This window comes from Anomaloglossus baeobatrachus, chromosome 4 (assembly GCF_048569485.1).
Source record: "Anomaloglossus baeobatrachus isolate aAnoBae1 chromosome 4, aAnoBae1.hap1, whole genome shotgun sequence".
Classification (NCBI taxonomy): Eukaryota; Metazoa; Chordata; class Amphibia; order Anura; family Aromobatidae; genus Anomaloglossus; species Anomaloglossus baeobatrachus.
Genome location: NC_134356.1, coordinates 567,216,515 through 567,241,195, shown reverse-complemented (window position 1 = coordinate 567,241,195; position 24,681 = coordinate 567,216,515). Strand labels below are relative to the sequence as shown.

Here is a 24,681-nt window from a genome sequence, read left to right as displayed (position 1 = left end):
ACAACTAATTCTGGAGTTAGAGCTACATCTAGCTGTGTAATGGACTTTTTAAGTGATTGAATGTCTCTCCAGAATTTCTTAATTTTTGGACACGATCAAAATATGTGAGTTATGTTGCCTGAATTTCCATAGTTCTGCCAAAGATGTATCTGTGTGTGACGTGGCCTTTATTCCGAAGACCGGACACACTGTGGTTTTCGGATTAGGGCGCCATTTATCTGCTATGTGTGAGTGTACCCCCATATTTGCAACTCTAAAAAACCTATGGGTCATCAGAACTTTTCAGTAGAGTAGTGTGATAACAATAGCTTGAAGTTTAATTGAATCTTGTCAGCAGGATTTTGCTATGTAAGCTGCTGACAGATTCCCTTTTAAGAGTTGCATTGGTTTTTGGGTAGAGATGGATGAAGTTTTTTGTTTTTCCTTTTTTTTCTTTTTTTTTTCATATTTGGGCCTCTCTTTTACCTTTGCATTAAAAATACTGATCCATATTCATTACCAAAATACACAAGTGTGAATGAGACCTTAAATTGTCTCAATTTTTAAATGGGTTAAGTGGTAAGAAAAGTTGCAAATTTAACTGCAGATTTGTTGTTTCTCACATTCACTACCTTTTTCTGCATTTTACGTGGAAGACTTGTAAACTGTAAAGGATTATTCTCATCTCAGCCTTTCATGGCTCTTAAGATTTGGAAACTGCATGGCTCAGCCACTCTTGGCTGTTTCTCCACCTGCTGAGGTCGGCACCAGGAGGGGGTTACGTCCAGCCTTCAACATAAAAGGCTGAGATCGGAATAACCCTTTAAGTAATTCTGGGCTCAGCTCATGAAGAGTAGGGACTCATTCACAAGACTCTTTATGGTATAAATATTTTTTTGTTTGAGTTAGTGGTTGTCCACCTTTGGGGACAATTTAGTTATCTTTATTAATTTGTATGTAATTTAAGACTAAAAATCACTTTTGGAATTGTTTAAAAAAAAACCCAAAAACAATGGTGCATGGTTTGGCCTTTTTAAAGGCTCCTTGTTCATTTTACATTCATGTGGTTTTAAATCAGCTGAGAGGAGCTCCAAAAAAGGCCAGTTATAATCCCCCGTCACCATGGGACTCGTTAACTTGTTCTGCAGCCACTAATAGATGGTGCAACACAGTAGCAAGGCAAAACATTGCAACCAATTTTATGAAACCCAATTTAAAAAAAATAGTTTTTAGCTGCAGTTGCATACATTTAAGGAAGAAATAATAATCTCCAAAGGTAGACAATCCCTTTAAGGCTAAAACTCTCCCAGCGTAACTGCAGGTGTGATAACTTGAATTAACAGCTTCCTTGGTATACATGAGGTTGGAGGTCACGAGACCTGTGGTTGGTTCAGAAGTTGAAATATCAAAAAACTGACCCGCACATCCAACAAATGTGAACAGGTGCTAACTGAAAAAACATAGTAACTATAAATGCAAACAGTTGCACACTGAAAAAGGTTCAGAAGTTGAGGCCATAATACAGATGAGATTAAGTGCGGCTGTGTGAATTTCCTATAAAGGAAGTGTTGTATATATTTTTTATTTTTTTAAAGCTATTTATTTGTTCCCATACAGCTACTGAAATTTTGCAAATAATGGAAATCGCCCAATGTGCTTCATAATGGGACCAGGATAATTATATTTCTTTACTGCTTCATTGTGGGACATAGAAAACCATGGGTGTACGCTGCTCCACTAGGAGGCTAATGCTATGCAAAAAGTTAGCTTCTCCCTAGCAGTGTACACCCCCCAACTGGTACCAAGCTAGATCCATTTTAAACAGGTTGCCACATCGATTTTAAAGCTGGGAATGAAGACTTTTTTAAATACATTATTTTTCCAATTCCGCCTGTGAGTGGCACTATCACTGTCCACTCATCCCAATCACGTGACCCAAGCTGCAATGGCCTCTGATATCCAGTGATGTCATGTCAACTTCCGGAATTGGAAGATGACCCGACATCACCGAAGCGGGACCTTGTCTTCCTGAGTGACTGGGCTGTGAGCGGAGTTTCATTGCATGTTACAGCATCTTGCTTGCAGCGCTCTGTAAAGCGGTGAAGGTGAGCACGCGCGAGATGCTGAGCTGTGACATCAATGCAATTCCACCTTCACAGTGCAGGAATTCCATTTCCAGTTCACAGCTCTCCCTTTTGGTCTTGCTACAGCGCCCAAGGTTTTCACGAAAATGGCAGCCATTATGGCCATACTTCAGACCTGGGGAATTCTGGTCATTCCCTATCTTGACATTTTAATCAAGGCCTCTTCTTTCTCAGAATGTCTCAAGAGCCTTAAAATGACTTTGGACACTCTTCCCCTATTCAGTTGGATTGTCAGCAATTCAAAGTTATCTCTGATTCTGGTCAAGGGCATAACCTTCCTGGGTATGCTATTTGACACTGCACGCTCAAGTGTTTTTCTGTCCAAGGAAAATAAATCAGCTCTTGCGCAGGATGCTGAAAACTCCCCTCTCCTTCCTCGCTATGTTTTTGCAAGAGCATTCTGGGCAAGATGGTAGCTGCAATGGAGGCGATCACATTCTCGCAGTTACACACTCATCCCCTTCAGCTTTTTCTCCTATCAAGATGGAACTATACTAATCAACTGGTTTCCTGGACCAGCCTCCTTCACTTAACTTCCTCCCTGGATCAAGAAGTCACTGGATTGGTGGAGTCAATCCCCTCATTTGAATGAGAAGATAGTTTCTGCCAATATGTTGAAAGGTTGATATGACTGATGCCAGTCTCCTAGATTGGGGAGCAGTCCAGATATTCACAGTCCAGGGTCAATGGAACGCACAGGAAGCATCTCTGCCCATCAACATTCTGGAATTCAGGGATATCTTGTCTCTCCTTCCCTGGCAGGATCCTTTCTTCGGACGTCAGATTCGTATCCAATCCGACAATGCTGGGACCGTGGCATACATCAGTCACTGAGGCGGCACTCCTAGTCTGGCAGTGATGTCAGAGGTCGCTTGGATTCTGCCTTGGGATGAGCAGAATGTTATAGCAATTTCTGCAATACACATCCCCAGAGTGGACAATTGAACCACCTACTCCCTCAGTCGTGAGATGCTCACCGCAGGGCGATTGTTTCCTGAATCTGACAGTCTTCGACGAGATCTTGCTCAGATGGGGAACTCCCAGTGTTGATTTGATAACGTTCAGCCTGAACCACAAGGTTCAACACTTTATATCCAGATTTTGCAATCTCCTAGCGATTGGCTCTGACACTCTGGCTATTTCCTGGTCACATTTCTCTCTTCCTTACCTTTCTTCTGTTACCCCTGTCCCCCAAGCTGATCAACAGGATCAAGCAGAAGTGCCCGTCATCCTCATGGCCTAGGCTGGCCCAGAAGACCCTGGTATGCGGAAATCATCAACCTTCTTGTGGACGTCCCGTGGAAGCTTCCAGATCTTTTCTCCGAGGGCACCATCTTCAACCAGAATTCTGATTCCCTCAATTTAACGGCATGGTTGTTGAAGCCAAGATTTTAAGGTCCGCTGGCATCTCCAAATAGGTCATTCATGCCATGATCACCGCAAGAAGGCATTCTTCCTCTTGCATTTAGCATCGTTCCTGAAAATTCGCCTTCTGCTGGTGCAATGCCAACCAGATCGCCCCCATGACTTTTTCCTTAGCCTCCATTTTGGCCTTTCTGCAGTCAGGTCTCAATGCTGGTTTGTCTGAATTCTCTGAAGAGTCAAGTTTTGGAGCTTTTACATTCTTTTTCAGAAACATCTAGTGTCTTGTCCTCAGATCAAGACCTTCCTACAGGGAGGTCTTCCTGTTCCTCCTCACCAGCCCCTAGTAGAGTTCTGTGACCTCAGCTTTGTTCTGGACATTTTTCAGACCTCTCCATTCGAACCACTACAAGAGGTCTCTCTATCCTTTCTTTCCTGGAAGGTTGCCTTTCTTGTGGGCATCACCTCTATCATATGAGTCGCAGAACTTTAGTTTTTCCCTTGCCACATTACCTACCTGGTGTACCACCAGAACAAGGTGCTTCTGCGTCCAGTTCTGTCCTTCCACTTTACACCTTAATAAAGACATTGTACTACCCTTGTTTTGTCAGTCTCCTTCTAATCTTTGGGAGAGGTTGATCAAGCTCAACCTCGTTAGAGCTCTGTATCTCTGCCTTTTCAGGACTGTACCTTTCAGACATGCGGACTTTGTTTGTGATACCAGACAGTCATTGCAGAGGTCTTCCTGCTTCCAAAGCGACAATCGCTTGCTGTATCCGCTCTGCCATCCTAGAAGCCTATTGGATAAAAGACAGAACGTGTCCACTCAGGGTCACAGATTACTCCACTCGCAACAGTGGGGACCAAGCTTCCGCCTCAGAGCTCTGCAAAGCTGCTGCCTGGTGTTCCATTCATAACTTTGCAAATTTCTACAGAGTTTACACCTACACTTCGTCAGGTAGAAGGGTCCTGTAAGGCGCAAGCTCAGACCTGAGGGTTTTTGTCTTCTGCGCACCCTTGGGACTGCTTTTGGACATCCCAAGGTTTCATATGTCCACCAATGAAGCGATAAAGAGAAGATTTTGGGTACTCAAAATCTTTCTTCATCTGGGGCCTCATATAAGCAACTTCCTCTTACTCTTTTGGACGATCTTGTTAAAAGTTTACTACAAAAGTCACTTTACTGGTTGACTAATCCACATTTATTGTGTCACCTTTGCAGGAGATCAAGTCCGCTCATAAAATAGCAAAACAGTACTCGTCTATTCCCCAAATGTGGTCCAGATGCCTCCTAAAGCATTGCTATGGCCTGTGGTTCATATGTCTGCCTGCCTACGTCAAAGTGTGCCATTCTAAAGTGAGAGCTCTGCGTACTGCCTATGATATCCTGCGGAAGATGCCGGCTAAGAAAATAGACTCTCCCGATGAGGTAAAACAGGTGGAATTGCATTCGTTTTGTGACCAGATCTACATACTGTGCTCAAATGGATAGTGCATTGTATAATGTTATTTCACGCATGACCTATACTTGCACTGCAGTGTAGTGTATCATGTCTGTGTATTACAGGTGTGCTATCGCGTGCTCATGCAGCTCTGCGGTCAGTACGGGCAGCCAGTGCTTGCAGTTAAAGTTTTATTCGAAATGAAGAAAGCTGGTGTACAGCCCAATGCCATCACCTATGGGTACTATAACAAAGTAAGTTGGCTGGTAGTAATGGAAATGGAAACTTAAAGGGAACCTCTCATTGTGATTTTACCCTTATAACTATGGCCACCACCTGTATGCCCTTTATATACAGCATTCTAGAATACTATAATACTATAATAATATATAAGAGCACAGGTCGATCTGTGTAATGTAAAAAACACCTTTTATTCTACTCACCTATGGATCGATCGGGTTCTTTGGGTGTTACTGCTCTCAAGTCCGGCGCCTGTTCTCTTCCATCCATCATTGTCCACCTCCGCTCCGTATGGATGACTCATCCTACGTCATCCATCAGAGGCCACAATGTCATTCCTGCGCGTGCACACTTTGATCTGCCCTGCTGAGGGCAGATCAAAAAGTACTGTAGTGCGCATGTGCAGGCGGTCCATGACCTTTCCTTGCGCCTGCGCATTACAGTACTTTCTGCCCTCGGCAAGGCAAATCAAAGTGTGCATGCGCAGGAGCGTAATGGAGGCCTCTGTGTGGATGACGTAGGACTCGTCATCCACATTTGGCTGGGAAGAAGGACGTTGAGGGATGGAAGAGAGGAGGCACCGAACCCGAGAGCAGCAACACCCATTGGACCCGACTGCCTCCTGGGTGAGAATAATAAATGTATTTATGATATATATGTATATGGGCCTGGGCTCTTTATATACAGCATTCTAGAATACTGTATATAAGGGCTGACTGGTGGTGGCCCTGGTGACAGGTTACCTTTTTAAAGCCTGTTTTGGGACCTTCATATGACAGGGGTTGTCCACCTCTAGAGACTGTGGGGCTTTTTTTTTTTTTATTTTTTTTTATTAATTACATATATTTTGGGCTTAAAATTAAACTTTCCTTTTGAGCTCAATTACACATTTTTCTCTGTTTGGCTTTTACCACACATGCTTCTTATTTCCTTCTACATTAACTTTGATGTGGTCTGTGGTCATAAATCAGCAATATACTTAGAAAAAAAACGGATTTTCAGTTTATAAACTTTTAATGGAACTCCATTGTAAACATCATTTGTTAACCTACATTCGTGTATTTTGGTGTTTAAATAAAAAAAAAAAAAAAAGTCCCAAATGGTGGACAACCTTTTTATTGGCCTATACTTAGGATAAGCCATGAAAGTCAAGGTTGCTGGTGATCCTGCATATTTAAGGTCTGCCATGGTTCTTTTATTTCTGTGCCCCTTTCATTGGTTAGCAAGCAGGCTGTGTACACCGTGTAGTGGCTGTGCCTGGTAGCCCTCAGCAGCTCAGTCCAATACAAGCGATTCGGACTGGGCTGCAGTACCAGGTACAGCCACTACAAGACACACCAACAAAATAAAATTCTGCAAAAACTAAAGTGGAATTGCTGTTATCGTATCGAGAAACAGTTACCGTAGTTACAATTATCATTTAGCATTATCTTTTTTTTGTTTTCCATTTTTTTGTTCTTACAGCGTAAGGTATATAAATACATTGGTAAAACCAGTCATTCCCATCATGTTCTCCGGCAGTTTCCAGTATAGTATCTTTTGCTCCGGTGAACTAGTGTTAATATAGGCAAATTTTTTTTAATATGGGGGCCAGACTCCAAAACCATAAACGTCACGGCAAAATCCGCTTGGCAACCATTTATCTGTGTGTAAAACATGGATTGCCAAAGTCCGCTAGAACAAGGCCAAATGGAGAGCGAAAGGGCCTCTAAAAACCCCACCGCTGACTTGGAAAAGGCCTACAGAGGAGAGATGGCTTCATTTCTCTGTGCGAGTCTTGGAGACTTGCAAATTTTCCAATTGATATTATAATGAACATTTCTATGCCAATGCCGGGTTTAGGCAATGAATGCCGCTAACCAATGCCTTCCTTATACAGGCTGTCCTGGAAAGTGTGTGGCCCTCTGGGAACAGAGGAGGTTATTTCCTTTGGATCAAGGTCAGGAATGTTCTTCATGGCGTCGCCCAGTTCAAGAGAGCCTTGAAGAAGCCGCACTCTCTTGCCCCACATGCTACGCCCTCGGGTAATTACAGGCGATATGTTCATATCCCCACACTAGTCAGGATATGGCCGTGACGTCACAGAAGTGATCGGTCAATAGTTTAATCCTGGTTTGTCTTCCATCCGTCCTCCATAGATGGCAGCGACCTGGACGCAGTTAGTCACGGCAGTATGGACAGTTCTATAGACATGAACCCCACAGATCAGCCTTCCTTCAGCACAGATGTGACCAGCACCGACCCCGCAGATGACAGATCCAGTACAGGTATGGGCTGCAGACAGTGACTGGTGGATCGTTACTGTTAACCCCTGACATGCTGAGATGAACACTAATGAGCTCCTTGAATTTTTAGGTGGTCAGTCTGATCTGGGATACAGCTCATTATCCAAGGAGGAGGTTCGCAGAGGAGCGGTGCATGATATACAAGAAGAGCAGGAAGACTCCAGAGGCAGTGACTCCAGCTCCTGTAGGTCTATGGAACTTTTACATATAATTGGCCATTTTTTGTGGTTGGTATTGCAGTTAAGCTCCGTTGAATGGATGTGAGATGCAGGGCCGCATGCAATCTGTGGACGCTGTTTATGAAAGAAGCAGCCATGTTTTTATTATTGCAAACCTTCCTTTTAAGAATACATTTATGTTGTTGTGAACTAAAATTGTCAAAATGTTGTTCATGTTGGTCTGATGATTCATTCTGATTCATTCTGACTCCTCTATGTCCAGACTTAGTACAAGTTGTATTTTAAGTACTGTAACTGTGTGTGTGTATTAGGATTTGGGGCAGAGATTTCTGCCTCTCTTGACATGGAAAAACACAGCAGCAAACGTGCGGTTTTGCCACGTTTTCGGTCCGTTGTTGGTGCAGATTTTTCCCATTCAGTTTTATTTCTGCACCAAATTGGCAAGGAGAAAGTACTCCACATGTGCACTGCACTTCACAATTCTCATGGACTCCGATGGCATCAGGATTCCCTTCAGGTTTTGTGACAAATCTACACTCAAAAATAGATTAAAAAAAACCTGCAAAAAACGCAATGTGTGCACACAGCCTAAGTGTCACGGTTGTTGTAAGCCCATGTCGATGTAAATAAGGGTACATAGAAGACAGGAACATGGTAAAACGTCAGATATACGGAGAGCCCACCATACAGCCCTCCTGAACCGCAGCCGGGGGGTAAATGCTGCAGTCCTACTGACAGGTTTGTGTGGGTGACGCTCCAGCTCTAGAGCCCTATCAGTCATAGGAGATAAACCCTTTATGCACATTTAATATTTGATATGTATTTTCTCTTTAGTGTCAGAGACGGAGAGCTCTAAAGGCAGCAGAGATGGCCTACCCCAGCTGCTTAGTCCGATTTCTCAACCTGGCAAATCCACATCCAGTATCGTTCGTAAAGAGGTCAAAGTGGACAATATGGCTGACACAGTTCGTGCAGGCAAGTGGACAGCATAGTTTCCTACTGTGTCCCCCAATGCAATCTTTTTTATGCTTCTTTTATATGGTTGTCTGTTCATTTAATCAGTAAAGCCCCCACTTCCCCTTGTTTAGTACGGCTTTCTATACTAAAGAGAGCACATCAAGACAGCAGCAGCACTAATCTACTAATCACAATTACAGCTTTAGGCCTCTCTCACACGTCTATGGTGTAGATGCGTATGTGTCTGTTTGTCCTTGTGTGTGTTTTCTGTGTGCTAGCCTTTTGACATCCATAATGGCACACGGACAGCTGGAACGTCTATACTCACCTGTCCCCGGCACTGCTGCTGCTTCCGGGTCCGCAGTGCAGTGAATATGCATGAGCTTAATAAGCGGGCCCAGAATCAAGTGATGGGAGCGCTGGAGACAACAGCACTGGAGACATGGGAGTATAGAAAACCATTGTATTTCAAAGACACATGTTTTCTCCAGTACGTGTCACACTGATGTCACACGGATCACATTAGTGTGTGGTCCGTGTGACAGCCATACTGCCAGAGAAAAGCAGACATGTCGCCATGTGGAGCCCACAGTTGTGCCAATAAATCACTGTCTGAATTCAGTCAATTAATTTTTTGCCTTAGTGATTTATTTTTTTTTTTTTCCTCAGAGCTTTGGAAACAATTAAAAATTGCACAGGCCCAATGAATCTGGTATTAGTGGGACATGATAGGCCCAGATTATGTCATGACCTCTTTCAGAAACTATTTTATCTTGGAGTATGTCCGATTTTTACCAGTTCCATTCAGACATTTCTCACAAATATCAGTTTCCAGAAAGTTTTTCAGTTTTCGCTTTTGCCTAACTTCCATACAGAAATGGCATTCTGAAAGGAAGGGCAGTGGTTCCTAATACAGTGGAACCTTGGTTAATGAGAACAATCCATTCTGGGACTGTGCTTGTTAACCAAGTTACTCGTCCAGCAAAGCAAGATTTCCCATAGGAAATCATTGCAATGCAGACAATTCGTTCCACAACTTGTTAAATGTCCCATCCTGGTCCCCTATTGTGCCATTCCGTACAAACACACACAAAAACAGACACGCACAAAGACAGATTATGCTCCCCTTACCTTCCGTTCCCTCGCCGGTCTCCTGGAACTTGCAGTTCGCCCGTACAAGACGTGTATCGGGTAGCCAAGGTGACCGATGGCGGACCTTCCGCACTCAGCGCGCTGACGTCAAAGGCAGGAGCCGCTTGCCTCTGATTGGCCAGTGCGCTGCCTTTGAGTAGTGCCTGACAGGGGAAGTTCCTCCCTTGTCGCGATGGTTACTGGATACACATCCTATGGAGGGAGGACCTTCCCCTGTCAGCCGCTACTCAAAGGCAGCGCGCTGGCCAATCAGAGGCAAGCGGCTCCTGTCTTTGACGTCAGCGCGCTGGGAGCGGAAGGTCCGGCATCGGTCGCCTTGGTTACCCGATGCATGCAAGTTCCAGGAAGCCGGCGAGGGAATGGAAGGTAAGGTGAGCATAATATGTGTGCGTGCGTGCGTGTTTGTGTGTGTTTGTGCGTGCTTGTGTGTTTGTGTGGACTGCAAGAGCGGGTTAGAGCGCGGTGTATGTACGGAACCAGAAGTGTGTGCGGTGAGTATTTTGCTCGTACAGCAAAGCTTTCTCGTAACAGAGTTAGAAATTTACAGAAAGCTTTGCTCGTTAAACGAATTACTCGCTAACTGGGTTACTCGTTAAGCGAGGTTCCACTGTAGTTCTTAAAGAGGCTTCCTCTAGTGGACATCTGTTGTAATGCTTAATTAGTACCCAGTAATAGTAATTTTCATTAAAAAAAAAAAAGTTTTATGAAGCACCAACATATTCCACAGCACTTTACAATCAAGCTGGGACATGTACAGACAATGGTAATACATAATTCAACAGTTAGACGCTGTGAGGGCTCGCAATCTTACAATCTGTAAGGTAATAGGGGAGACACGATAGGTAAAAAGTGCTTTTCAGGTCTGGTCTGGCCATCATAATAAATAGGGTTTTTTAAATTAAGCTGCAATCAGAGCCATAATCAGCCAGTATCTCTCGATGTACAATTGACAAGTTATTTTGGGTGCATGGAGGATGTGGAGATAGATGAATAGGAGGGACCAGATTCCGAAGAAAATTTAGAAAGGGGGAGCAAGGTAGTTTTTTGGGGGTTTTTTCCATTTGTGAAGTGATACGCCTGTCTATAAAGTGGTTTTAGAGCACGCTTAAAATGTGGGTGTAGGTATTAATCATATCATCTGAGGTAGAGTATTTCAGTAGTCTGCTGCAGCATGAGAGAAGTTTTGGAGACGGAGGTGCAAAGTTTGGATTATGAAGGAAGTTAGTCTTAGATCAGATGCAGAACGCAGAGCACTGGTAGGGTGATATACAGAGATAATTGAGGAGATATAGGGTGGTATAGAGCTGTGGAGAGCTTTGTGGGTGAGAGATATGTTTATATTGTACTATGTAGCAAATGGGTAACCAGTGCAATGACTGGTACAGGTGGAGGCATCTGTGTAATGGCTGGACAGAAGTACAATCCTGGCTGCCTCATTTAGGACAGATTGGAGAGAAGAAAGTATGATAAAAGAGAGACAGATCAGTAGAGATTTGCAGTTGTCCAGACACGAATGGTGGAATGGCTCCTTTCTGATTGCTGAGACCTACACTAGTCTGATTTTTATTTCACATCCAACATAGCAGATAATTTCCATGAACTAGGTCCAAAAGATATGAAATGCACACATCTATTTACAGGTATCTAAAACCTTTCAACACACACATGGACAGTGGGGGCAGACATACCATTAGTGCAACCTCTGTGCAGCCATATCTGCGCCCAAGTGGTAAAGGGGCTGAATTTCACCTAAAAAGCAGCACATAAAGTGTGCATTATGATGCGCTATTGCACTATATAGGGCCCATATACTGTCCTTGCACAGGGGTCCTCTTCTGTCTCTATCCGCCCCTGCAACACAGCTCAATATTTTCTCGGATAGCGCGTGCCATACTTAACAAAATTGCCATTAGTAAATCAAGGATTCCTCTGACTTTCAGTCAGTGATTGTGGGCTCGTAAATTTGCTAGACTTAGGGCGGCTTTGCACGTTGCAACATCGCACGTGCGATGTCTGTGGGGTCAAATCGAAAGTGACGCACATCCGGTGTCACTTTCGTTATCGTAGTGTGTAAATCCTAGATGATATGATTTAACGAGCGCAAAAGCGTCGTTATCGTATCATCGGTGTAGGCTCCGACTTTTTGAAAATTACGCTGCTGCGACAGGTACGATGTTGATCCTCGTTCCTGCGGCAGCACACATCGCTGTGTGTGAAGCCGCAGGAGCGAGGAACATCACCTTACCTGCCGCCGGTGGCTATACGGAAGGAAGAAGGTGGGCGGGATGTTTACATCCTGCTCATCTCCGCCCCTCCGCTTTGATTGGCCGCCTGCCATGTGACGTCGCTCTGACGTTGTACGACCCGCCCCTTTAGGAAGGAGGCAGGTCGCCGGCCAGAGCGACGTCGCAGGACAGGTGAGTGCATGTGAAGCTGGCGTAGCGATAGTGTTCGCTACGCCAGGAATCACAAGATATCGCTGCTGCGATGGGGGCAGGGACTATCGCGTGCGACATCGCAGCATCGGCTTGCGATGTCGCAACGTGCAAAGCCCGCCTTAGTCTCCATACATATTATTGTATGTCTGATAACTAACTTTCAGGCACTGATCAAAAATATTATTAGGTCAAGTCCATAGAAGTGCAAAATTCAAGTATGTGCATCTTTGTATCAGTAGAAAAGCTTTGTGATGTGTAGTATATTATGCAAAGTACAGTGAATAACTCATAAAAACCTCTTACACTTATAAAGACGTGTCACATTAAATCATTTATGGAATATATTTCTCAAATCCCGATTTGCAGGAAATGTAGCCGGATTGCTATTTGCTTCCTCACTTGAAGAAGGCAGAGAAGCTGGAATCTACCAAAGCTGGAGTTTACGGAAGAGGCACAAGAGTGCCATGGAGCCAGGTCCAGAAAACCAGTTAGAATGGGGAAGTAATGGTGGACAGTACCAGCAAGAAAACATTGCAGGGTTATTGATCGGTGGCTCTGACACTGAAGAAAAAGCTGACAAAATGCTTCATAAACTGGGAGCTGATGCCAAGATCCTCAGTGGAACACTGCAGAAAAGTATTCCTCGGCCGAAGACCTTGGACATCAAAAGAGTTTCTCCAAGGAAGGAAACTGTGACTGTGGTCAAGGAGTGGAGTGATGATGAGTCTCCAATGGGAGAAGAGCGATCCCCAGACAAGGCTGACTCTCCTGTCATTTTTGACCTGGAAGATCTTGACAATGAGACCATAGAAAACAAACCACTAAGAATCAGTGGCCAAAAGGTAAAACACATAGACAGGGGCATGAGCACAAGTTTATCAATGTCAGTGTTCCCAAGCAAGCCCGTGGAGAAGACTGATGTAAAAGTAGGATCAGACCCTCTATCTATGCTAGCAGCAGAGACTGAGCAAGAAGAAGAAACTGAGGAAGTGGCAGATAAAACACTCTTGACTCCATCTGCTAAGAGAGACCTTGCGGAAGAGATTGAGATGTACATGAATAACATGAGCAGTCCATTAGCCAGTAGGGCTCCGAGTATGGACCTACAAAAGAGCGCTTCTGACCAGTACAAAAGCTCTAAAGCTATACCACTCTGCCGACGCTCCAGTCTTCCCTCCACTCCTCCACAGGCACCGCGAATAACAAAGTCTAAAACTTACCATGTAAAGCGTGAAGATAAGCAACGTGGCCGGCTCTGGTCCTCCCCTGCCTACTCATTGGGAAGTCCAAAAACCGAGCACCCACCAGATTCTACAGTTGCATTGATGTCTCCGACATCTTTTAACTTTGACACAATTCTTACACCGAAGCTTGATGTGCTGAAGAGCAGCATGTTCTCTGCTGGAAAGGGAGTCGCTGAAAAGGCAACAAAATGGTACTCAAAGATTGCCAACTACAGCGGCCCCTTGAAGGTAAGCCAGTACTCTGATCTGTGTGTTATGTATTATGCTGCAGCGTATCCAGCATATATAAAAATAGCAACAAAAAGAGGAATAAATATCCTCCAAAAATTAAGTATTACAGCAAAGATGGGCTGCAGTGTGTACATGACCAAAAACTAATACCCTAGCAGGATACAGCTAAACCCCCAGTAAGTGGAGGCATCACAGGTGCAGGAGGAGCAAAACACACACACACACACACACCTCCAAACATGGAGGGGGCGATTGCTGGATGATAAAACTGCACACTGATGGCTTGCATAGAGCGCTGTTCACACATGCAGATAAAGTCACAGGCCCGCAGCCTATTAGGTGACGCCCATACTAATAGATCAGACAGGCTGCCCAGCCGTACCCCCACTGTGCACCATACAGGGACAGCAACTCTAAAATGCAAGGCATAACAGAAAGGGGCCTGGCTGTATTCTGTACAAAAAAAAAGAGGTTTTAGTTGGTATTTATGGTTATAAAACGGATCCCTACAACCCTCGTCACGGGAACCTCATGCTTTGTAGGTCCCTACACTAAATATAAAATAGCCCATCATGGCTGTAAGTAAAGCGTATCCACCTTGTTTAATGTTCCCAACTCTGGGGAAAATGTGAAGAGGGGATGTAAAGCTCACATATCATGGTCTACTCTTGTAATAAGACTAGGTCTGGGTGATGATATACTCGTGAAATATCTTTTGTGTAGGGATATGAATGTTTCAGTCTGTGCAAGTATCCTGTCCTTCCCGTCCATTGTGTATTACAAGTATAATACAACATTTACATATTTTTCTTCGGCGCTCCATTGGGAGACCCAGACGATTGGGTGTATAGCTACTGCCTCCGGAGGCCACACAAAGCATTACACTAAAAAGTGTAAGGCCCCTCCCCTTCTGGCTATACACCCCCCGTGGATCACGGGCTGCTCAGTTTTCAAGCTTTGTGCGAAGGAGGTCAGACATCCACGCATAGCTCCACTGTTTAGTCAGCAGTAGCTGCTGACTATATCGGATGGAAGAAAAGAGGGCCCATATAGGGCCCCCAGCATGCTCCCTTCTCACCCCATTCCTATTGGCGGTGTTTGTTAAGGTTGAGGTACCCATTGCGGGTACGGAGGCTGGAGCCCACATGCTGTTTTCCTTCCCCATCCCCCTGAGGGGCTCTGAGGAAGTGGGATCTTACCGGCCCCCAAGCCCTGAGGCCGGGCTCCATCCACAGACCCGTAGAACCTGCTGGATACGGAGCTGGGTACCGTTCAGGGACAAGGCCCTGCAACATTCAGGTACTCTGTGTCCCCGTATAGACAGGCCGCGCACACTCCAGACTTGCTGGGTGTGCTAGTGCGCCGGGGACAGTAGCGCTGCGCGCTGGGGTTACAGTCACTGCAGCTTCTCTGAGGGACTTTATGTGTTGGGGACTGCCGCGCCGGCCGCCCCTGGAGCGGCGGCGCGGCTGAGACTTGTGGTGCGCCGGGGACTTCGCGCCGACCGTGCTTTTACGACGGCGGCGCTTATAAATCTAGTCCCCGGCTTTTGCGGCCTAGCTCCGCTTCGTTCCCGCCCCCACCCTGTCAATCAGGGAAAGGGAGAAACGCTGTTCTATAGTCAGCGCCGAGGGCTGGAGTCTTATTTACATACTCCAGCCCTCTCACTGGGCACAATGGGACGCAGGTTTCCCGCTTTTCGTCTGAACACACCCAGGGCCCGCCCCTCTCCACAGGACGCCGGCAGCCATTCCTGCATGCAGTCTGGCTGGGGAACGGACACAGGCTCTGGGAGACCCAGACAAGGGATTCGGGCGACCACACACCCGCGTTAAGCGGGCGGTAAGCAGCACATTAGTGCTGGCCCCACTAGTGCCACAGTGTTATATTAGTGTACTTTTTTCTCGGTACCATATATATATACATATTGCACTGTAAGGTCGCTTCTTGGCTGTATACCCTATATTGCTCTGAGGAGACAACATGTCATCCGCAAAACGCAAGGGTGCCAAGACACAGGCTGTATACGCTGCTTGTACCGCATGTGGGGCTGATCTACCGGCAGGTTCCAATGACCCCCATTGTGTGCAATGTTCGGTCCCTGTGCCACTTCGTCAGCCGGAGTCTATGGTGGTAGTGGCCCAGGCAGAGACGCCTGTGAACCCTGCCCCGGTGACGGGAACAGAGTTTGCAGTTTTTGCTGACAAGATGTCTGTGACTATGACAAAAATCCTAGAGACCTTGCAGGCCAGGCCAGTTACTCAGACCATGGACACTGCTGTGTCAATGTTCCCCGGTCCCCCTCAGTTGGAGCTAATCCGTGCTTCAAGGGGGTCCCAGGCATCTCAGGCTGAAGGCTCTGACTCGGATGACAGTCCCAGGCAGCCTAAGCGAGCTCGCTGGGAGAGACCCTCCACGTCATCACGCTGGTCAGGGTCTCAGAGAGAAGAGTCTCTGTATGATGACACAGAGGAGGGGGATCAGGAGTCTAATCCTGAGACCGCTCTCAATCTGGATACTCCTGATGGTGACGCCATGGTAAATGACCTTATAGCGGCCATCAATAGACTGTTGGATATTTCTCCCCCAGCCCCTTCAGCAGAGGAGGCAGCTGCACAGCAGGAGAAGTTCCACTTCAGGTATCCCAAGCGTAAACTGAGTACTTTCCTGGACCACGCTGACTTCAGAGAATCAGTCCAGAAACACCATGCTTATCCAGACAAGCGTTTCTCCAAACGTCTTAAGGATACACGTTATCCCTTTCCCCCTGACGTGGTCAAACGCTGGACCCAGTGTCCAAAGGTGGATCCCCCAATCTCCAGGCTTGCGGCTAGATCCATTGTTGCAGTGGAAGACGGGGCTTCACTTAAAGATGCCAATGACAGACAAATGGACCTTTGGTTGAAATCTGTCTATGAAGCTATCGGTGCGTCGTTTGCTCCAGCATTCGCGGCCGTGTGGGCACTCCAAGCTATTTCAGCTGGTCTGGCACAGGTGGACTCTATCATACGTCCAGCAGTGCCGCAAGTGGCGTCCTTAACTTCGCAAATGTCTGCGTTTGCGACCTACGCTATCAACGCTGTCCTGGACTCTACGAGCCGTACCTCAATGGCGTCCGCCAACTCTGTGGTTTTGCGCAGGGCCTTGTGGTTAAAAGAATGGAAAGCAGATTCTGCTTCCAAAAAATGTTTAACCAGCTTGCCATTATCTGTAGACAGACTGTTTGGTGAGCAATTGGCTGAAATCATTAAACAGTCCAAGGGTAAAGACTCTTCCTTACCCCAGCCCAGGTCAAGCAAACCTCAACAGAGGAGGTGGCAGTCGAGGTTTCGGTCCTTTCGAGGCTCGGGCAAGGCCCAATTCTCCTCGTCCAAAGGGACTCAGAAGGAGCAAAGGAGCTCAGATTCCTGGCGGGCTCACTCACGCCCCAAGAAAGCAACCGGAGGAACCGCTTCCAAGGCGGCTGCCTCATGACTTTCGGCCTCCTCCCTCCGCATCCTCGGTCGGTGGCAGGCTCTCCCGCTTTTGCGACATTTGGCTGCCACAGGTCAAAGACCGGTGGGTAACAGACATTTTGTCCCACGGGTACAGGATCGAGTTCAGCTCTCGTCCTCCGCCTCGGTTCTTCAGAACTTCCCCACATCCCGACCGAGCAGATGCCCTTCTGCAGGCGGTGGGCTCTCTAAGAGCAGAAGGAGTGGTGATCCCTGTTCCTCTTCAGGAACAAGGGCAAGGTTTTTACTCCAATCTCTTTGTGGTTCCAAAAAAGGACGGCTCGTTCCGTCCTGTTCTGGATCTAAAACTGCTCAACAAGCATGTGAATGCCAGGCGGTTCCGGATGGAATCCCTCCGCTCCGTCATTGCCTCAATGTCTCAAGGAGATTTCCTTGCATCAATAGACATCAAAGATGCTTATCTCCACGTGCCGATTGCTACAGAGCACCAACGTTTTCTACGTTTCGTGATAGGAGACGACCATCTTCAGTTCGTAGCTCTGCCATTTGGTCTGGCGACAGCCCCACGGGTTTTCACCAAGGTCATGGCGGCAGTGGTAGCAGTCTTGCACTCTCAGGGACACTCGGTGATCCCTTACTTGGACGATCTACTTGTCAAAGCACCCTCTCAAGAGGCATGCCAACTCAGCCTGAATGTTGCGCTGGAGACTCTCCAGACTTTCGGGTGGATCATCAACTTTTCAAAGTCAAATCTGTCACCGACTCAATCACTAACGTATCTTGGCATGGAGTTTCATACTCTCTCAGCGATAGTGAAGCTTCCGCTGGACAAGCAGCGGTCAGTACAGACAGGGGTGCAGTCTCTCCTTCATGGTCAGTCGCACCCCTTAAGGCGCCTCATGCACTTCCTAGGGAAGATGGTGGCAGCAATGGAGGCAGTCCCGTTTGCGCAGTTTCATCTGCGCCCACTTCAATGGGACATTCTCCGCCAATGGGACGGGAAGTCAACTTCCCTGGACAGGAAAGTCTCCCTTTCCCAGACGGCCAAGGACTCTCTGCAATGGTGGCTTCTTCCCACCTCATTATCACAGGGAAGATCCTTCCTACCCCCATCCTGGGCAGTAGTCACGACAGACGCGAGTCTGTCAGGGTGGGGAGCAGTTTTTCTCCACCACAGGGCTCAGGGGACGTGGACTCCGCAGGAGTCCACCCTTCAGATCAATGTTCTGGAAATCAGGGCAGTGTATCTTGCCCTACTAGCCTTCCAACAGTGGCTGGAAGGAAAGCAGATCCGAATTCAGTCGGACAACTCCACAGCGGTGGCATACATCAACCACCAAGGAGGGACACGCAGTCGGCAAGCCTTCAAGGAAGTCCGGCGGATTCTGACGTGGGTGGAGGACAGAGCATCCACCATATCCGCGGTTCACATCCCGGGCGTAGAAAACTGGGAAGCAGACTTCCTCAGTCGCCAGGGTATGGACGCAGGGGAATGGTCCCTTCACCCGGACGTGTTTCAGGAAATCTGTCGCCGCTGGGGGGTGCCGGATGTCGACCTAATGGCGTCTCGGCACAACAACAAGGTCCCGGCCTTCATGGCGCGATCTCGCGATCAAAGAGCTCTGGCGGCAGACGCCTTAGTGCAAGATTGGTCGCAGTTCCGGCTCCCTTATGTGTTTCCACCTCTGGCACTCTTGCCCAGAGTGCTACGCAAGATCAGATCCAATTGCAACCGCGTCATACTCGTCGCCCCAGACTGGCCGAGGAGGTCGTGGTACCCGGATCTGTGGCATCTCACGGTCGGCCAACCGTGGACACTACCAGACCGACCAGACTTACTGTCCCAAGGGCCGTTTTTCCATCGGAATTCTGCGGCCCTGAACCTGACTGTGTGGCCATTGAGTCCTGGATCCTAGCGTCTTCAGGATTATCCCAAGGGGTCGTTGCCACCATGAGACAGGCTAGGAAGTCTACTTCTGCTAAGATCTACCACAGAACGTGGAGGATTTTCTTATCCTGGTGCTCGGCACAAGGAGTATCCCCCTGGCCATTCGCGTTACCTACTTTTCTTTCCTTCCTGCAATCTGGGTTGGAAAAGGGCTTGTCGCTCGGCTCCCTTAAGGGGCAAGTCTCGGCACTATCCGTGTTTTTTCAGAAGCGTCTAGCACGATTTTCTCAGGTGCGCACTTTCCTGCAGGGGGTTTGTCATATCGTCCCCCCGTACAGGCGGCCGTTAGATCCATGGGATCTAAACAGGGTAAATCAGGATATCTCCTTACCTTCTCTTTGTACTCATCCAGTTCATCGGTATGAAAAGGATTTACATTTGTTAGATCTGGTGAGAGCACTCAGAATCTACATTTCCCGCACGGCGCCCCTGCGCCGCTCGGATGCACTCTTTGTCCTTGTCGCTGGTAAGCGCAAAGGGTCGCAGGCTTCCAAAGCCACCCTGGCTCGATGGATCAAAGAACCAATTCTTGAAGCCTACCGTTCTGCTGGGCTTCCGGTTCCTTCAGGGCTAAAGGCCCACTCAACCAGAGCCGTGGGTGCGTCCTGGGCATTACGACACCAGGCTACGGCTCAACAGGTGTGCCAGGCAGCTACCTGGTCGAGTCTGCACACTTTCACCAAACATTATCAGGTGCATACCTATGCTTCGGCAGACGCCAGCCTAGGTAGAAGAGTCCTGCAGGCGGCAGTTGCCTCCCCGTAGGGGAGGGCTGTCTTTGCAGCTCTAACATGAGGTATTTCTTTACCCACCCAGGGACTGCTTTTGGACGTCCCAATCGTCTGGGTCTCCCAATGGAGCGCCGAAGAAGAAGGGAATTTTGTTACTTACCGTAAATTCCTTTTCTTCTAGCTCCTATTGGGAGACCCAGCACCCGCCCTGTTGTCCTTCGGGATTTTTTGGTTTTTGTCGGGTACACATGTTGTTCATGTTGAACGGTTTTCAGTTCTCCGATGTTACTTCGGAGTGAATTTGTTTAAACCAGTTATTGGCTTTCCTCCTTCTTGCTTTAGCACTAAAACTGAGCAGCCCGTGATCCACGGGGGGTGTATAGCCAGAAGGGGAGGGGCCTTACACTTTTTAGTGTAATGCTTTGTGTGGCCTCCGGAGGCAGTAGCTATACACCCAATCGTCTGGGTCTCCCAATAGGAGCTAGAAGAAAAGGAATTTACGGTAAGTAACAAAATTCCCTTCTTTTTTTCCTTTAATTTTATTAAATAGAAATCCTCAAGTTTGGAAGTTATTCCCCATCCAATGGCTTGGGGTTAACTTCCCAATTACTTGTGGATTTGCTGCATGTTATAAAAAAATATATATATTTTATAACGTTGGAGGTGACATGGTAATTAGGGGGTGGCTAGTCATGTGGTGATGGGTGGAGAGGGTTTCCCCAGACTAGTCATTCCACTAATGTTATCGCGCCCCTGTAAACGTGAGTAACTTGATTTGTAAAATTGGCATCCCCACCACTGGCTCTGTGCAAATATCTGCCTCCCTGACAATGTGCAGTACGCTGAGTGTACGCACCCCGGCTTCATAGGAGCACTGCACATGCCCATGCACTCACCTTGACTTCATAGGAGCACTGCACATGCCCATGCACTCACCTTGACTTCATAGGAGCACTGCACATGCCCATGCACTCACCTTGACTTCATAGGAGCACTGCACATGCCCATGCACTCACCTTGACTTCATAGGAGCACTGCACATGCCCATGCACTCACCTTGACTTCATAGGAGCACTGCACATGCCCATGCACTCACCTTGACTTCATAGGAGCACGGTGTATGCCCGTGTACACACTCTAGCTTTATAGGAGCACTGTGTATGCCCGTGTACACACTCTAGCTTTATAGGAGCACTGCTCATGCCTATGCACACACCTTGGCTTTATCAGAGTAATGTGCATGCCCATGTTCACACCCTGTCTTTATCAATTCACTAGGCATGCATTCACCCAGATTACTGTGCATTGTAAATGTTTTGGGTTAAAATATCCCTTTAACTACAAAACTTTAGCATCCGTCACATTACAGATTTTGTCCATCTTGAAAATGCTCACTGTACTATGTGCCGAATATCTCACAGGATCAGAATTCGGATCGGATGAGCCTGTGTTCCAGTGGGACTGGCGATGCAGAATCGGCCTCACTCAATGAAGATGACTTTGAAGGTATCCCCTCCTCCCGTGACAGCGACCTCACCAATGCCCACAGCACAGTGGGTATGAGCAGAACCAGCCTGGAGAGCAACACTTCCCAAGAGGGCGGCACCAAGCAGCTCTACCACAGCAGTAAGCATTACCTGCAGGCAGTGTTATCAGGGGGAGGGGGATATGCAGAGACTAACTATGTCTTCTCTTAAACACAGGCTCTCCTTCTAGGATCACAATAAACTATAAACCGGAGCCTCCCCCCTCCTGCCATTCCAGCAGTACCAGTGTCTTCCAGAACTACGCCATGGAGGTGCGCTGCTCAGATTACTATCTAATGAACCATTATGTGTGAAGGCATCGCAGGCATCACAAAAATATGTAATAATAAAGTACATTTTACTCAAAAGGTCTTGGTGTAAAATTAATTTCTACAATTTGCTGGGTTGTTTTTTTTTGTTTTTCTGTTTAAAAAAGTTCCTGTGCTAAGATCTTAAAATATCCAATTGTGGATATATCTTTTTATTTCAAGATCTATTGATTAAAATGTATTTTGTGGGAAAGCCCCTTTAAAGCAGATCTGTTGTCACACCATGTTTTCCAAGTTAACACAGCATTGCTTTGGGACAGGTCTGTCCTTTTTTTTTTTTTTTAGCCAAAAAGACTTCTCGTGCTATTTGGCTAATATCAATCAAAAAATACACCAGACAGTTGCTGTGTACACAAATGTTAGAGGTTTGTCTTATTCTAGATATAATCGAAGGACTCTCCTGCTTGAGACCACCAACCCACTATAGAAGATTATGTATGTTTTTGTATCCAATCCCTGTAAGGCTGCTTTTACACATTAGTTTTTTGCCATCAGGCATGATCCGGCAAAAAAACTGATGCGACGGATCCGGCGAAAAAACGGATCAGTTGCATCAATTTTTTCCATCAGTACCTTCAGTTTTTTGACGGATCCGTTGTGTTACTGAGCATGCTCAGATCAAAAAAACGGATCAGGCGGCCGTATCTGTTTTTTTACCGCATTACGCCGGATCCGGCATCCATAGGCTTCCATTATAAAACACGCAATACGGTTTTTCGCCGGAGACCAAAAACGTTCCATCCAGCCACCGTACAAGCAAATTTTGCCGGATCCGGAGAAAGACGGATGGAACGCAAGGCCATCCGGCACAATCCGGCACTAATAGAAGTCTATGGGGGAAAATACAGATCCGGCAGCAACAGATGCCGGATCCGTTTTTCTTTATCGCTTCATTGGGGGACACAGAGACCATGGGTTGTATGCTGCTGCCACTAGGAGGCGACACTAAGCAAAACAAGGAAAACTCCTCCTATGCACTATACACCCACCAACTGGCAATCATTCCTCAGTTTAAGCTTAGTGTCCATAGGAGGTGGACACACTTGGGGCTGCTCCCAGCCCCTCAGGTTTGTATTTTTAATGTTTTCCTTTTTCATTTCAGACACAGCTCGTCGGGCGACAGGGTGTAATAGCTCACCCTGCTCTCCCCCCTAGAGACCGGTCGCACAGAAGTGGGGTCCGTCCGCCACTTCCGTTGTCCTCCGTGTCTGTCTGGCAGGACCCTACCCCCCTAACACTCTCAAGACTGTTTGGGGGGCATCCGCACAGAGGGACAGGCGGATGGTCCTTGCCCCCCTCCCCCTGCACGCTCGCCCTCAACAGCCGGCCTGATCAGGGAGGGGAGACGAAAAATCACACTGGAAGATACCAGTCTCCCTATGTATTTCCCAGGAGGCCAGGATCAAGGAGGACTAACAACCATCAGGACAGGTACCCATCCCTTGTCCCGGGTCATGGGGGGCTCCGTTTATTAAAAAAAAAAAAAAAAAAAAAAAAGGGGAAAAGAATGGATTAGGATCCATGGGATTAGCTTACTCAGCTCCCCTTCAGACAGGCTCTGCCCCCGTCTCTCGTCCTCGGCGCCGTTCTCCGGCTCCCTCTGCGGCCTCTTTCCTAATTTAGCCCCCGGCTTCTATTCAGGCCTAGCTCCCGTCCGGCCACGCCCCCTCCTGGCCGGCCTATCGCGCGGGTCCTCTCTTCCCAGCAGGCCCGCCCGCTCAAACAGCCATTCCCAGCAGGCCTCTGCGCGCCCTTTTCTGCCCATTCATGAGCCTTCTCTCTCTCAGCCAATCCCTGCACCCTGCTGCGCGCCGTTTTTTTCGCGCTTCTTTCCTGCTCCTCCCCCAGCCCGGACACCCTCAGCAGCGCCATTACAGCCCTGCGATTCCTCTGTGCGGCGGCAGCGTTCCGGTGCAGCTCCCGGCCTCGTACCCTGCAGCTCCCTGGAGCCCCCACCTCTGCTCCCTCAGCCTGCAGCTTCAGATAGGACACAGAGCCAGCACAGGACGCCAGAATCTGGGTGCCGCTTTCTGATGGCGCCTCCCTTAAGGATCCCTCGGACAGGACCATAGAATCCTTAGCCAAGTCGGCCTTTGAAGCCTCCGGCTCCGCCATCACTCCAGCCTTTGCATCCACCTGGGTCTCCAAGGCTGTCTCCGCCTGGGCAAAACTCCTTCGGCGTGGTATCCTGGCTAAAGCTCCTAGACCCGAGCTGGCAGATCTCGCAGATCAGATCGCACATGCCGGAAAGTATCTAGTTGCTGCGTCCCTCGACTCTGCTGCTTCAGCAGCCCTGGCAGCTGGCAACATTACTGCAATCCGCAGAGCCTTGTGGCTTAAAGCGTGGAACGCGGACTCAGCATCAAAAAAGTCTCTCTCCAGTCTTCCCTTTTTTGGTGCCAGACTCTTCGGAAAAAAGCTGGACAAGATCATCTTTGAGGCTACTGGGGGCAAAAGTACCTTCCTTCCCCAACGAAAGATCCCCCGTGCCCCCCCCAAACGACGGGTTTTTCCCTTTCGTCAATTTTCTACCAACACCAACACACGTAGGGTGCGGTCGCCAGCACGTCAGGAGAGACGGAAGCCCTCCTTTAAGGCAACACCCCACTGGCGTTCCCGTGGCCAGCAGTCCAAGACCTCCAGCTCCAGATCCAACAGATTCTCCTCCGCATGACTGGGCTCCCATTCCCGGATCCTCATCCAGGGTCGGCGGTCGCCTCCGCATGTTCAGAAGCGCGTGGCTTTCCGTGATAGACGATGCTTGGGTCCGAGACGTCGTCTCTCACGGCTACAAAATAGAGTTTTCTTCTATCCCACGCTCGCGCTTCGTCAAGTCCAAACCCCCCAAGGATCCCTCTCTCACCAAGGGATTCTTCGCAGCCATCCAGTCCATGCGAGACTCTGGGGTCATCACCCCCGTCGTCCCTCAAGACCGATTTCGGGGTTTTTGTTCAAACCTTTTCGTTGTCCCGAAGAAGAATGGCACAGTCCGTCCCATTCTGGACCTGAAGCGCCTCAACAGGCGGGTCCGTCTCCGTC

The 24,681-nt window shown here is 47.8% G+C and overlaps 1 protein-coding gene across 7 annotated transcripts in view; it reads left to right on the top strand.

Annotated features, from left to right (window-relative positions):
* The window catches only part of DENND4A (DENN domain containing 4A), a 209,372-nt gene that overhangs the window by 152,108 nt on the left and 32,583 nt on the right, over positions 1 to 24,681 (top strand). For all 7 annotated transcript variants that reach the window (XM_075346042.1, XM_075346037.1, XM_075346044.1 and 4 more), the window contains 9 exons: positions 4,708 to 4,914; positions 5,053 to 5,181; positions 7,047 to 7,191; positions 7,306 to 7,434; positions 7,523 to 7,636; positions 8,466 to 8,606; positions 12,545 to 13,650; positions 21,209 to 21,413; positions 21,491 to 21,585. In XM_075346042.1, the coding sequence (XP_075202157.1) occupies positions 4,708 to 4,914; positions 5,053 to 5,181; positions 7,047 to 7,191; positions 7,306 to 7,434; positions 7,523 to 7,636; positions 8,466 to 8,606; positions 12,545 to 13,650; positions 21,209 to 21,413; positions 21,491 to 21,585 (2,271 nt within the window). The remainder of the gene's footprint in view (positions 1 to 4,707; positions 4,915 to 5,052; positions 5,182 to 7,046; positions 7,192 to 7,305; positions 7,435 to 7,522; positions 7,637 to 8,465; positions 8,607 to 12,544; positions 13,651 to 21,208; positions 21,414 to 21,490; positions 21,586 to 24,681) is intronic.